The sequence below is a fragment of the Nerophis ophidion genome, linkage group LG18 (genome assembly GCF_033978795.1).
Source record: "Nerophis ophidion isolate RoL-2023_Sa linkage group LG18, RoL_Noph_v1.0, whole genome shotgun sequence".
NCBI classification, from domain to species: Eukaryota; Metazoa; Chordata; class Actinopteri; order Syngnathiformes; family Syngnathidae; genus Nerophis; species Nerophis ophidion.
Window position 1 is genome coordinate 40,639,827 of NC_084628.1, and position 14,788 is coordinate 40,654,614.

A 14,788-nucleotide genomic window follows, 5' to 3' on the forward strand; every position below is an offset into this window, starting at 1 on the left:
CATTAAAGTGAATAAAAAAAATGGAAAGCAACCAAAATAATACATTATTTATATTTACAGACGGACAGACAGACGGAAGGAAGACAGACGGAACATACATGAGACTGCTGGAATAACGATTTCCAAATAAAACTGTCAAGTGAGCTAATCATTTTGGTTGCCTTGGTTGTGCAAAGACCTTGGAAAACGCAGCAATCCCTGAGCGTTTCATAAGTCTCCCTGGGAAACACGTTCACGGTTTGAAGGATCTCGAGACACTTCATGGCCGTTTCCACTTGTTTGCCGTCTTCAGGCGCCATCCATGTCTTGATTAGTTCTTTTTCATGTCTTTTGACACATGTGATTTGTTAGTCACATTTTTTTTTTTTTGGGGGGGGGCTGTGTGAATGTTTTAAAAAATATTGTAGGTTCAGAAAAAGGATGAATAAAACTGAAACGCATGGTCAGACCTGTTCTCATGGACTACAATACACAAGTGCATGTCACACCATTGAGGACGGTAAATTGCATTTTCATCAACAGTTCTGAAAAAGACAATCTAAATTACTCTCAAGGTAAAATGGTCCAGGTTGCTTTCTAAAACAACTGTTTGGCACAAATCGAACCAGAAAAAGTTTTAAAAGACTGCAGACCTCTGCCAAACCTTCTCTTCCAGTAGGGATGCAACGATTAAACATTGTGACTATTCAATTATAGTTTGAACAATTGTCAGAAAAATTGTATGTAAATTATCAAAAAAAACTTTCCTTTCTCTGAGTTCCCAATGAACAGACAAGAGGCTGTCTTTGTCGCGGCAAGCCAAAGGCTTGAACAATTCCATTGTGTACAATGGGAGGAGACAGAAGGGGTTATCTATTGTGATCCAAGACCTGCCCAAGCTCGATCCAGGACCAGCCCAAGCCCGAGGCATCTTTTTTCTTTTGTGTTAATGTTACCGAAAACGATGGCTGTTTACATACCTTTAGAAAAACAGCTGTTGTTATGTAAACAGGGAAAGTCCAAATAAAAAGAGGTGTCCTACAATCTTGAAACTGTACAAGAATACAGACTAGACGTTTCTCGTCTATTGAGCCGAATTGAATTATGTCACTGTTTATTTCCTTGCTTCTTGTCTTGTTTAATAGATGTCATCGATGTTTGAACCTGACAGTTATAATCACGGTTTCACCACTTTATATATCAATGATGAAAACTTAACATTGCAACACATGCCAATACGGCCTTTTTAGTTTCCTAAATTGCAATTTTAAATTTCACGCGAAGTATCCTGTTGAAAATGCTGCGGTATGATGACGCGTGCGCGTGACGCCACGGATTGTAGCAGACATTTTTTCCCAGCCCAATCCCAGATATAAATCGTCTGCTTTAATCTCATAATTACACAGTATTCTGGACATCTGTGTTGCGTAATCTTTTGCAACTTGTTCAATTAATAATGGAGACGTCAAAGAAGAAAGACGTAGGTGGGAAGCGGTGTATTGCAGCTGCCTTTAGCAACATAAACACAGCCGTTTTTTCCTTGTTTACATTCCCGAAACATGACGTGACGCTTTACTATGGAACAGAGTGGTCAAGCGAAAATGGTTCCCTACCACATGTCAACTGGCAGGTTTCGGTGAGAAAATGGTAGTAATAAGTCGGCTCTTACCGTAGACATGAGCGGAGCTTGCGTCGTTCCTCGTGCACCTGTCAAAGAGGCAGCTGCGGACTCTCTTGCCTCCTCCGACCAGCCCATCCTGAACGTGGGATGCTTCCACCGTGGAGGAGGGGAAAAAAAAGCTCAGCCCGGCCCCAACGGCTGCCTTCGCTTTGCCTCGACGAGAAACGTTGCTTCCCTCAGAGACAATGGCGATCACCACACCCGTGGCCACACCCTTCCGACTTTCATGTACGATTATATAATCTCACTAAAACACTAGTAACACAATGAGCAGATAATGGACGGCGTGGCGCAGTGGGAGAGTGGCCGTGCGCAACCCGAGGGTCACTGGTTCAAATCCCACCTAGAACCAACCTCGTCACGTCCGTTGTGTCCTGAGCAAGACACTTCACCCTTGCTCCTGATGGGTGCTGGTTGGCGCCTTGCATGGCAGCTCCCTCCATCAGTGTGTGAATGTGTGTGTGAATGGGTAAATGTGGAAGTAGTGTCAAAGCGCTTTGAGTACCTTGAAGGTAGAAAAGCGCTATACAAGTACAACCCATTTATCATTTATAAGGGATTTTCCAGAATTATCCTAGTAAATGTGTCTAATAACATCTGAATCGCTCCCACTACCCTCGCCTTTTTTTGGGGGTTTTGTGTTTGTTTTTTCTAGTCCTTCACTCTGACTTTCCTCATCTCAGTTCGAGATGCCACCTCAGTAGAAGCATTTAAGTCTCACCTTAAAACTCATTTGTATACTCTAGCCTTTAATTAGACTCCCTTTTTAGACCAGTTGATCTGCCGTTTCTTTTCTTTTTCTTCTATGTCCCACTCTCCCTTGTGGAGGGGGTCTGGTCCGATCCGGTGGCCATGTACTGCTCGCCTGTGTATCGGCTGGGGACATCTCTGCGCTGCTGATCCGCCTCCGCTTGGGATGGTTTCCTGCTGGCTCCGCTGTGAACGGGACTCTCGCTGCTGTGTTGGATCCGCTTTGGACTGGACTCTCGCGACTGTGTTGGATCCATTGTGGATTGAACGTTCACAGTATCATGTTAGACCCGCTCGACATCCATTGCTTTCCTCCTCTCCAAGGTTCTCGTAGTCATCATTGTCACCGACGTCCCACTGGGTCATTATTGTCACCGATGTCCCACTGGGTGTGAGTTCTCCTTGCCCTTATGTGGGCCTACCGAGGATGTCGTAGTGGTTTGTGCAGCCCTTTGAGACACTAGTCATTTAGGGCTATATAAGTAAACATTGATTGATTGATTGATTGATCCACGAATCTTACATCCTCGCTCAAATTAATGGGGAAATTGTCACTTTCTTGGTCCGAATCGCTCCCACTGCCCTCGCCTTTTTTGGGGGATTTTGTGTTTGTTTTTTCTAGTCCTTCACTCTGACTTTCCTCATCCACGAATCTTTCATCCTCGCTCAAATCAATGGGGAAATTGTCACTTTCTCGGTCCGAATCGCTCTCGCTGCTGGTGGCCATGATTGTAAACAATGCGAGGATGTGAGGAGCTCCACAACCCGTGACGTCACGCGCACATCGTCCGCTACTTCCGGTACAGGCAAGGCTTTTTTATTAGCGACCAAAAGTTGCAAACTTTATCGTCAATGTTCTCTACTAAATCCTTTCAGCAAAAATATGGCAATATCGCGAAATGATCGTGTATGACACATAGAATGGACCTGCTATCCCCGTTTAAATAAGAACATCTCATTTCAGTAGGACCTTTGAGTCCTCTAGCAGCTTTAAAATAGTGTTTCTAATATTTTTTATTTGTGGCTGTCCAAATATGTTGCAACGTACGCATGTGACGGAGTATGTACATCGTGTGTCTGTGCAGCACACGTACTAATCCTGCAGCCATGTCAGTTTGCAAGTTACACTGCAAAAACTGAAATCTAAGTAAGATGAAATATCTTAAATAAGGGTGATATTTTCTTATTTTATGTCTGATAAGATAATTCTTTTATGCTAGAGTGTTTTACTTGTTTTAAGAGTTTTGGTCCGAAATGATCTTAGTAAAATATTACAGCTTGTTGCTGAGATTTTATGACTTATATGGAGTAAAACATGCATGAAACTAGAATATCAACTGTTGCAAAGCTGTGTCATTAAAACTCAAGTGTCAATCTATTTTTTTAAAGTACAATCGTGTACTTCAAGCATGAAAAAAAAAATCATGACGCTGAGCGCATATCATGATGTCAAGATAATGGCACTGGCATTTACTTATTTAAGAATATTTTTCAACATATCGAGCAAAAAGGTCTAATTTTTTTTTTCCTACCGAGAAAAGTGCACCTGCTATTAATGAGAATATACTTATTTTAAGGTATTTTTGTGTTCATCAGGTTAGCTATTTTCACTTTATTTGGAAAGTCTTGACAAGCCAAATTTTCTTGTTCAATTGGCAGATAATTTTGCTTAGTTCAAGTAAAATACCCCTCATTTTTTGTATATTTTTTCTTGTTTTTGAACACTGACTTTTTGCAGTGTACTAAGTAAAACAAAGTGTTCGCAAAACACTGATGAGTGTTGATGGATCACATAAATAATGCTATTTGCATTTTCTCCTCCCAGTATTGTGGGGGTTTTGATGATCAGCATATATTTAGCATTTTAATGAAGACAATGGCACATAATGGATGGCACATCTTTTTCTGCTCACTTAAGATTTGATTTTGTTTTTTATTAAGGATCCCCATTAGCTGGTTGCCAAACAACCCACTAGTCTTCATGTGGTCCAGGAACGCAATACAATTACAAGTAAAAGCATACAATTATAACTACACAACACAGAAACAAAAACAAGCATCAACAAGCAAACAATTTCCAGCCACGGAGTATTAATTACTAGAAGTACCTCCAAAAACATACCACCGTCGCCCCTTTTCCACTGCAGCAGTTCCTGAGCAGGTTCAGAGTTTTTGTTTTCTATTGCCACTCACTCCAGAGTTTAAAATTCAATCCTGGCTCCCCAACAGAGCCGAAGCAGCGAGCTAAACCATCCAAATAACGAGAACGCCATGGAAAATTTCTAGAAAACACAGGCGATTTACTTCCATCTTGTTTGTTGCAACACAGCACAAAGCTAACTTTTTCTATTATTAAAATTAAAAGGCCACCAAATACTATACGCCCGATGCAGACTGCCAACAGCTGTTTATTTTCTATTTGGAAAAATGTGTGATGCACCCACCCACCTCTGAACGACATGTGCAGCGGGTAAATATAAACGGAATACAATGATTTGCAAATCCTTTTCAACTCATATTCAATTGAATGCACTACAAAGACAACATATTTGATGTTCAAACTCAAAAACTTTACTTTATTTTTTTTTTTGCAAATAATAATTAACTTAGAATTTCATGGCTGCAACACGTGCCAAAGTAGTTGGGAAAGGGCATGTTCACCACAGTGTTACATTACCTTTTCTTTTAACAACGATCAATAAACATTTGGGAACTGAGGAACCTAATTTTTTAAGCTTTGAAAGTGGTATTCTTTCCCATTTTTGTTTTATGTAGAGCTTCAGTCGTTCAACAGACCGGGGTCTCCGCTCTCGTATTTTACGCTTCATAATGCACCACACATTTTCGATAGAAGACAGGTCTGGGCTGCAGATGGGCCAGGAAAGTACCCGCAGTCTTTTATTACGAAGCCACACTGTTGTAACACGTGCTGAATGTGGCTTGTCATTGTCTTGCTGAAATAAGCAGGGGCGTCCATGAAAAAGATGGCGCCTAGATGGCAGCATAAGTTGTTCCAAAATGTGTATGTACCTTTCAGCATTAATGGTGCCTTTACAGACGTGTAAAATACCCATGCCTTGGGCACTAATGCACCCCCATACCATCACACATGCTGGCTTTTCAACTTTGCGTCGATAACAGTCTGGATGGTTCGCTTCCCCTTTGGTCCGGATGATACGATGTCGAATATTTCCAAAAACAATTTGAAATGTGGACTTGTCAGACCACAGAACACTTTTTCCACTTAGCATCAGTCAATCTTAGATGATCTCAGCCCCAGAGAAGCCGGCTGCGTTTCTGGATGTTGTTGATAAATGGCTTTCGCTTTGCATAGTAGAGCTTTAACTTGCGCTTACAGATGTAGGGACAAACTGTATTTAGTGACAGTGGTTCTCTGAAGTGTTCCTGAGCCCATGTGGTGATATCCTTTAGAGATTGATGTCGGTTTTTGATACAGTGCCGTCTGAGGGATCAAAGGTCACGGTCATTTAATGTTGGTTTCCGGCCATGCCGCTTACGTGGAGTGATTTTTCCATTTTCTCTGAACCTTTTGATGATATTATGGACCGTAGATGATGAAATCCCTAAATTTCTTGCAATTGTACTTTGAGAAACGTTGTTCTTAAACTGTTTGACTATTTGCTCACGCAGTTGTGGACAAAGGGGTGTACCTCGCCCCATCCTTTCTTGTGAAAGACTGAGCATTTTTTGGGAAGCTGTTTTTATACCCAATCATGGCACCCACCTGTTCCCAATTAGCCTGCACACCTGTGGGATGTTCCAAATAAGTGTTTGATGAGCACTCCTCAACTTTATCACTTGTGTTCAATGGTATCAAAAACCTTTTGTAGGTCAATAAAAAATCCTATAACAAATGTATTCTTCTCAATACCATTAGTAATGTTCTCTATTAAATCAATTAAAGCTAATGAAGTTGACCTATTTTTTTGGAACCCATATTGACAATCAGATAATAATGTGTACTTTTCAATGAAGCCACAAAGTTTATTATCAAATAATTTTTCCGATATTTTTGATAACTGTGGCTGAAAGGAGACGGGCCGGTAATTTGTGAAGTGGTGTTTGTCTCCGGATTTGAAGATGGGGATGACTTTTGAGAGTTTCATTTGTGAAGGAAATTGTCCAAGTCGAAAAGATAAATTGCAGATGTGTGTGAATTGTTTGATGATTTCTTCCGCTACGTTCCGGACCGTCCTCATGTCGAGGTCATAAAGGTCACGTGATGTTTTGTTCTTGCTTTTCTGAATGACCTCTAAAACTTCCTTTTCGACAGTCGGAGTAAAAAACATCGAACATATATCATGGTATAATGACACAAAAACAAAAGCTTCCATCCATCCATCCATCCATTCATCTTCTTCCGCTTATCCGAGGTCGGGTCGCGGGGGCAGCAGCCTAAGCAGGGAAGCCCAGACTTCCCTCTCCCCAGCCAGTTCGTCTATCTCTTCCCGGGGGATCCCGAGGCGTTCCCAGGCCAGCCGGGAGACATAGTCTTCCCAACGTGTCCTGGGTCTTCCCCGTGGCCTCCTACCGGTTGGACGTGCCCTAAACACCTCCCTCGGGAGGCGTTCGGGTGGCATCCTGACCAGATGCCCGAACCACCTCATCTGGCTCCTCTCCATGTGGAGGAGCAGCGGCTTTACTTTGAGTTCCTCCCGGATGGCAGAGCTTCCCTCCCTATCTCTAAGGGAGAGACCCACCACACGCCGGAGGAAACTCATTTCGGCCGCTTGTACCCGTGATCTTATCCTTTCAGTCATTACCCAAAGCTCATGACCATAGGTGAGGATGGGAACGTAGATCGACCGGTAAATTGAGAGCTTTGCCTTCCGGCTCAGCTCCTTCTTCACCACAACAGATCAGTACAACGTCCGCATTACTGAAGACGCCGCACCGATCCGCCTGTCGATCTCACGATCCACTCTTCCCCCACTCGTGAACAAAACTCCTAGGTAATTGAACTCCTCCACTTGGGGCAGGGTTTCCTCCCCAACCCGGAGATGGCACTCCACCCTTTTCCGGGAGAGAACCATGGACTCGGATTTGGAGGTGCTGATTCTCATTCCGGCCGCTTCACACTCGGCTGCGAACCGATCCAGTGAGAGCTGAAGATCCCGGCCAGATGAAGCCATCAGGACCACATCATCTGCAAAAAGCAGAGACCTAATCCCGCGGCCACCAAACCGGAACCCCTTAATGCCTTGACTGCGCCTAGAAATTCTGTCCATAAAAGTTATGAACAGAATCGGTGACAAAGGACAGCCTTGGCGGAGTCCAACCCTCACTGGAAATGTGTCCGACTTACTGCCAGCAATGCGGACCAAGCTCTGACACTGATCGTACAGGGATCGGACTGCCATAATAAGACAGTCCGATACCCCATACTCTCTGAGCACTCCCCACAGGACTTCCCGAGGGACACGGTCGAATGCCTTCTCCTAGTCCACAAAGCACATGTAGACTGGTTGGGCAAACTCCCATGCACCCTCAAGAACCCTGCCGAGAGTATAGACCTGGTCCACAGTTCCACGACCAGGACGAAAACCACACTGTTCCTCCTGAATCCGAGGTTCGACTATCCGGCGTAGCCTCCTCTCCAGTACACCTGAATAAACCTTACCGGGAAGGCTGAGGAGTGTGATCCCACCATAGTTGGAACACACCCTCCGGTCCCCCTTCTTAAAGAGAGGGACCACCACCCCGGTCTGCCAATCCAGAGGTACCGCCCCCGATGTCCGGCAGAGTCTTGTCAACCAAGACAGCCCCACAGCATCCAGAGCCTTAAGGAACTCCGGGCGGACCTCATCCACCCCTGGGGCCTCGCCACCGAGGAGCTTTTTAACTACCTCAGCAACCTCAGCAACAAAAAACAAAAGCTTGTCATTTCTTTATCAGAATAAGGTCCACTCCCAAGATACCCTGAGTATGAGGATAGTGTGAGGACAGAACAGCTTACCTCGTGTAGCCTGGGATTGTCTCACTCGCCATACAGTCTTCGGGATCTCAAAGTTGTAGTTTGCAGGTAAGACTTTCATGGCCTCCTTTAACTCGGCGTCATTGCTTATTTCATCAGGGATTTGATTGGCTACACGTCGAGGCCCTCGCACTGAACACAAAGTTAAAACACAAACACACATTAATGGAGGAAGTCTTCAAAACCACAAACCAAACATTGTTATAAAAAGGTTTTAGAGCTGAATATCAATCAATCAATCAATGTTTACTTATGTAGCCCTAAATCACTAGTGTCTCAAAGGGCTGCACAAGCCACTACGACATCCTCGGTAGGCCCACATAAGGGCAAGGAAAACTCACACCCAGTGGGACGTCGGTGACAATGATGACTATGAGAACCTTGGAGAGGAGGAAAGCAATGGATGTCGAGCGGGTCTAACATGATACTGTGAAAGTTCAATCCATAATGGATCCAACACCAGTCGCGAGAGTCCAGTCCAAAGCGGATCCAACACAGCAGCGAGAGTCCCGTTCACAGCGGAGCCAGCAGGAAACCATCCCAAGCGGAGGCTTTTATTACTAAAATACAAAACAGGAAAAACAAAAGTCGCGCTCGGTGGCGGATAATAATCTATACTAAAAACTTCAAACAATAACAGCACAAAGGCAGTACTATCTACAAATAAACAAAAGATGCTAACAAAGATACTCGATAAACTAAAAAGTTGCACTTAGGCGAAGAAATACACGGATCTTACATGGCGTGGTCCAAAGGTTTAGCAGCGTGGCAAGGCATGACGGTTGGTACGAGAAATGCAGGCATGAGGCAGAATGCAAAAATCCCAGAACGGTAAACAGAAAGCAAGTGACGTAAATAGTGGCCGTGGTAACTAGAAACAGGTGTGAGAGGCTGATGATTGGGGCGTAACAAAAACAAACCAGGGAGTGAACAAACAGAACAAGAGTCCAGAAAACAAAACAAAACATGATCAAACATAAAACCAGATTTAAAGGCGTGACAGTAGGCCAATATAGCTAATATAGACACTTACATAATGTGTTGACTTAATTTTAACACGTATATAAGACTTTTAAAGTCATTTGTTGTCATTTGTTGCTTTCATTACAACACTTACGTAAGACTTTTAAAGTCATTTACATAGTAGGCTAATATAGCTAATATAGACACTTACCTCATGTGTTGCCTTCATTATAACAATTATAAAAGACTTTTAAATTAATTTCGATAGTAGGCTAATATAGACACATGATGTGTTGCCTTCATTATAACACTTATATTAGGCTTTTAAAGTCATTTTGATAGTAGGCTAACATAGCTAAAACAGACACTTAAGCCATGTGTTGTCTTCATTATAACACTTATATAAGGCTTTTAAAGTAATTTTGATAGTAAGCTAATATAGCTAATATCGACACTTACATCATGTGTTGCCTTCATTATATCACTTATATAATATTTTTAAAGTAATTTTCATAGTAGGCTATTATAGACACTTACATCATGTGTTGTCTTCATTATAACACTTATATAAGACTTTTAAAGTAATTTTGATAGTAGGCTAATATAGACACTTACATCATGTGTTGCCTTCATTATAACACTTATATAATATTTTAAAGTCATTTTGATAGTAGGCTAATATAGACACTTACATCATGTGTTGCCTTCATTATAACACTTATATAATACTTTTAAAGTAAATTTGATAATAGGCTAATATAGCTAATATAGACACTTACATCATGTGTTGCCTTCATTATATCACTTATATAATACTTTTAAAGTCATTTTCATAGTAGGCTATTATAGACACTTACATCATGTGTTGTCTTCATTATAACACTTATATAATACTTATAAAGTCATTTTGATAGTAGGCTAATATAGACACTTACACCATGTGTTGCCTTCATTATACAACTTATATAATACTTTTAAAGTCATTTTGATAGTAGGCTAATATAGACACTTACATCATGTGTTGCCTTCATTATAACACTTATATAATACTTTTAAAGTAATTTTCATAGTAGGCTATTATAGATACTTACATCATGTGTTGCCTTCATTATAACACTTATATAATACTTTTAAAGTCATTTTCATAGTAGGCTATTATAGACACTTACATCATGTGTTGCCTTCATTATAACACTTATATAGGACTTTTAAAGTCATTTTGATAGTAGGCTAATATAGACACTTACACCATGTGTTGCCTTCATTATATCACTTATATAATACGTTTAAAGTCATTTTCATAGTAGGCTATTATAGACACTTACATCATGTGTTGCCTTCATTATAACACTTATATAAGACTTTTAAAGTCATTTTGATAGTAGGCTAATATAGACACTTACATCATGTGTTGTCTTCATTATAACACTTATATAAGACTTTTAAAGTCATTTTGATAGTAGGCTAATATAGACACTTACACCATGTGTTGCCTTCATTATAACACTTATATAATACTTTTAAAGTCATTTTCATAGTAGGCTATTATAGACACTTACACAATGTGTTGCCTTCATTATATCACTTATATAATACTTTTAAAGTCATTTTGATAGTAGGCTAATATAGACACTTACACCATGTGTTGCCTTCATTATATCACTTATATAATACTTTTAAAGTCATTTTCATAGTAGGCTATTATAGACACTTACATCATGTGTTGCCTTCATTATAACACTTATATAAGACTTTTAAAGTCATTTTGATAGTAGGCTAATATAGACACTTACATCATGTGTTGTCTTCATTATAACACGTATATAAGACTTTTAAAGTCATTTTCATAGTAGGCTATTATAGACACTTACACAATGTGTTGCCTTCATTATATCACTTATATAATACTTTTAAAGTCATTTTCATTGTAGGCTATTATAGACACTTACATCATGTGTTGTCTTCATTATAACACTTATATAAGACTTTTAAAGTCATTTTGATAGTAGGCTAATATAGACACTTACACCATGTGTTGCCTTCATTATATCACTAATATAATACTTTTAAAGTCATTTTGATAGTAGGCTAATATAAACACTTACATCATGTGTTGCCTTCATTATAACACTTATATAAGACTTTTAAAGTCATTTTGATAGTAGGCTAATATAGACACATCATGTGTTGTCTTCATTATAACACGTATATAAGACTTTTAAAGTCATTTTGATAGTAGGCTAATATAGACACTTACACCATGTGTTGTCTTAATTATAACACTTATATAATACTTTTAAAGTCATTTTCATAGTAGGCTATTATAGACACTTACATCATGTGTTGTCTTCATTATAACACTTATATAAGACTTTTAAAGTCATTTTGATAGTAGGCTAATATAGACACATCATGTGTTGCCTTCATTATAACACTTATATAAGACTTTTAAAGTTGTTTTGATAGTAGGCTAATATAGACACTTACACCATGTGTTTCCTTCATTATACCACTTATATAATACTTTTAAAGTCATTTTCATAGTAGGCAATTATAGACACTTACTTCATGTGTTGCCTTCATTATAACACTTATATAATACTTTTAAAGTCATTTTCATAGTAGGCTATTATAGATACTTACATCATGTGTTGCCTTCATTATAACACTTATATAAGACTTTTAAAGTCATTTTCATAGTAGGCTAATATAGACACTTACCTCATGTGTTGCCTTCATTATATCACTTATATAATACTTTTAAAGTCATTTTCATTGTAGGCTATTATAGACACTTACATCATGTGTTGTCTTCATTATAACACTTATATAAGACTTTTAAAGTCATTTTGATAGTAGGCTAATATAGACACTTACACCATGTGTTGCCTTCATTATAACACTTCTATAAGACATTTAAAGTAATTTTGATAGTAGGCTAATATAGACACTTACATACTCACTCTACCATGCATTGATTAACATGGACTTGACTTAAATAAGTGGAAAAACGTATTGGGTTGTTACCATTTAGTGGTCAATTGTACAGAATATGTACTGTACTGTGCAATCTACTCATACAAGTTCCAATCAATCAATCAATCAATCAATCAATCAATCAATCAATCCGTGTTGGCCCTGCGATGAGGTGGCAACTTGTCCAGGGTGTACGCCGCCTTCCGCCCGATTGTAGCTTAGATAGGCTCCAACACCCCCTCGCGATCCCAAAAGGGACAAGCGGTAGAAATGGATGGATGTTCCAATATAGACTTTGTTTACATGTGCGTCCCACTATGACGTCCACGATGCTGCTGGGACTCACGCCAGGTTCAGGGCGCCGGTGAAGATATCAGTGTCAGGTGTGTCATATGTTGTTTAAAGGATTGAAAAGGTGTTCTAAGTTATAAAAAGTAAAGTAGTGAAAGTTTACCTGCAGGCTTTTTGACGGCGGCGAGCTGCACTTCCTGGGCCGGCGCCTCCATCTTGTTTCCCCGCCTTCAACACGTGACCGGCCCAGGCCAGAGCAGTCGATGCAAGAGTGCCGGATTGTTGAAGTCGAGCGCCGATGCCGAAAATGTAGTTTATTTATACATTTAAATCATTTTAGTCACGAAATAAAAAATCATTTTAATATTGCTGGTAAAAAAAAAAAGTTAAATTTAGAAAACATTGCAATAAATACCTTAAATTAATAGTGACCAGAAATCGTTTTTATTTCCATCATTTGGCGTGTTATTCTCTTGCAAAAGTTGGAATATGGTGCGGTGTATTATTGTGACAATGTGTCTGCCTTGCCAGTCTCCACTGAGGCTGAGGCGGGAGGATGAGGAGGATGAGGAGGATGAGGAGGATGAGGAGGCTGCGGAGAGGCGGCTCAGCATCACTTTCTCCCTCCTTCCGCGCATCGTCTCGCTGAGGAGCGAGAGACGTCTACATGTGAGCTATTACCGGACAAAAGTCTAATTTTAAGGCTGCAATAACTTATAACAATTAGATCGCTGATGGCGAGGTGATTAGAGCAACTCTGACCGTTACGTAGGACGATTGGAAATTTTGGCGTTTTATACAGTTCACCATCACCGGACTATCTTCACCCAACTCTGGAGTTATCGTCATTGCTGCGGACCGATGGGATGCATCGATTGTAGTCACAATCTTAAAACCCCCTCCGAGGCTCCATGGACACGGGGACGACTGAGTGACATTACACGTCCGAGAGGCGCCCGGATCAACTTCCCGCAAGGTTTTTAAAGTCTGGAATATTTGGATCGATGCTTCTCACAAGACCGAGGAAGAAACGCACCTAAGTCCGGCAAAATGTTCAAAAGCGGTAAGTGAGATTTAACTTTCAATGCTGGCGATCGTGCTGTGGGTTTATTTCTGCGTGGTCGTCCTGGTTAGCACATGCATTCATTCATGCAATGCGTCAACATTTGCAAGAGCTGCCTGTGTGTGTGTGTGCGTGCGCGCGTGCGTGTGCGCGTGTGTGTGCAAGCATAGGTGAGTCTGCACTGTGGTCTATGACTTGTTCCTCAGGTAATCTGACTGTCTGTCTTTGCACTGCACCTTGCTGAATTACTGCTGTAACAGTACAGTGTTGTTGTTACTGTACTGCTGTAACAGTGCAGTGTTGTTGTTACTGTACTGCTGTAACAGTACAGTGTTGTTAGTGTATTGCTGTAACAGCACAGTGCTATTATTGTACTGCTGTAACAGTACAGTGTTGTTAGTGTACTGCTGTAACAGTACAGTGTTGTTAGTGTACTGCTGTAACAGTACAGTGTTGTTAGTGTACTGCTGTAACAGTACAGTGTTGTTTTTGTACTGCTGTAACAGCACAGTGTTGTTATTGTACTGCTGTAACAGTACAGTGTTGTTTTTGTACTGCTGTAACAGCACAGGGGTGTTATTGTACTGCTGTAACAGTACAGTGTTGTTATTGTATTGCTGTAACAGTACAGTGTTGTTATTATACTGCTGTAACAGCACAGTGCTGTTATTGTACTGCTGTAACAGTACAGTGTTGTTATTATACTGCTGTAACAGCACAGTGCTGTTATTGTACTGCTGTAACAGTACAGTGTTGTTATTGTATTGCTGTAACAGTACAGTGTTGTTATTGTACTGCTGTAACAGTACAGTGTTATTTTTGTACTGCTGTAACAGTACAGTGTTGTTATTGTACTGCTGTAACAGTACAGTGTTTTTATTGTACTGCTGTAACAGTACAGTGTTGTTATTGTACTGCTGTAACAAAACAGTGGTGCTGTTATTGTACTGCTGTAACAGTACATTGTTGTTATTGTACTGCTGTAACAGCACAGTGCTATTATTGTACTGCTGTAACAGTACAGTGTTGTTAGTGTACTGCTGTAACAGTACAGTGTTGTTAGTGTACTGCTGTAACAGTACAGTGTTGT

The 14,788-nt window shown here is 40.5% G+C and overlaps 2 protein-coding genes across 3 annotated transcripts in view; one reads left to right on the forward strand and one right to left on the reverse strand.

Annotated features, from left to right (window-relative positions):
• Nucleotides 1–12,913, reverse strand: part of dph1 (diphthamide biosynthesis 1) — a 195,006-nt gene extending 182,093 nt beyond the window's left edge. Inside the window, exons 1-2 of one of the 2 annotated variants that reach the window (XM_061878121.1) lie at nt 12,799–12,913; nt 8,388–8,537 (exon numbers count right to left, since the gene is read on the reverse strand). In XM_061878121.1, the coding sequence (XP_061734105.1) occupies nt 8,388–8,537; nt 12,799–12,850 (202 nt within the window). In that variant the 5' untranslated portion in view covers nt 12,851–12,913. Of the gene's footprint in view, nt 1–8,387; nt 8,538–9,144; nt 9,257–12,798 lie in introns of those variants that run through there. The other variant, XM_061878122.1, reaches the window with a different exon arrangement.
• Nucleotides 12,914–13,192: 279 nt separating this feature from the next.
• The window catches only part of rtn4rl1b (reticulon 4 receptor-like 1b), a 383,945-nt gene continuing 382,349 nt past the window's right edge, over nt 13,193–14,788 (forward strand). The window contains exon 1 of the mRNA XM_061878120.1: nt 13,193–13,698. Within this exon, the coding sequence (XP_061734104.1) occupies nt 13,686–13,698 (13 nt within the window). The 5' untranslated portion in view covers nt 13,193–13,685. The remainder of the gene's footprint in view (nt 13,699–14,788) is intronic.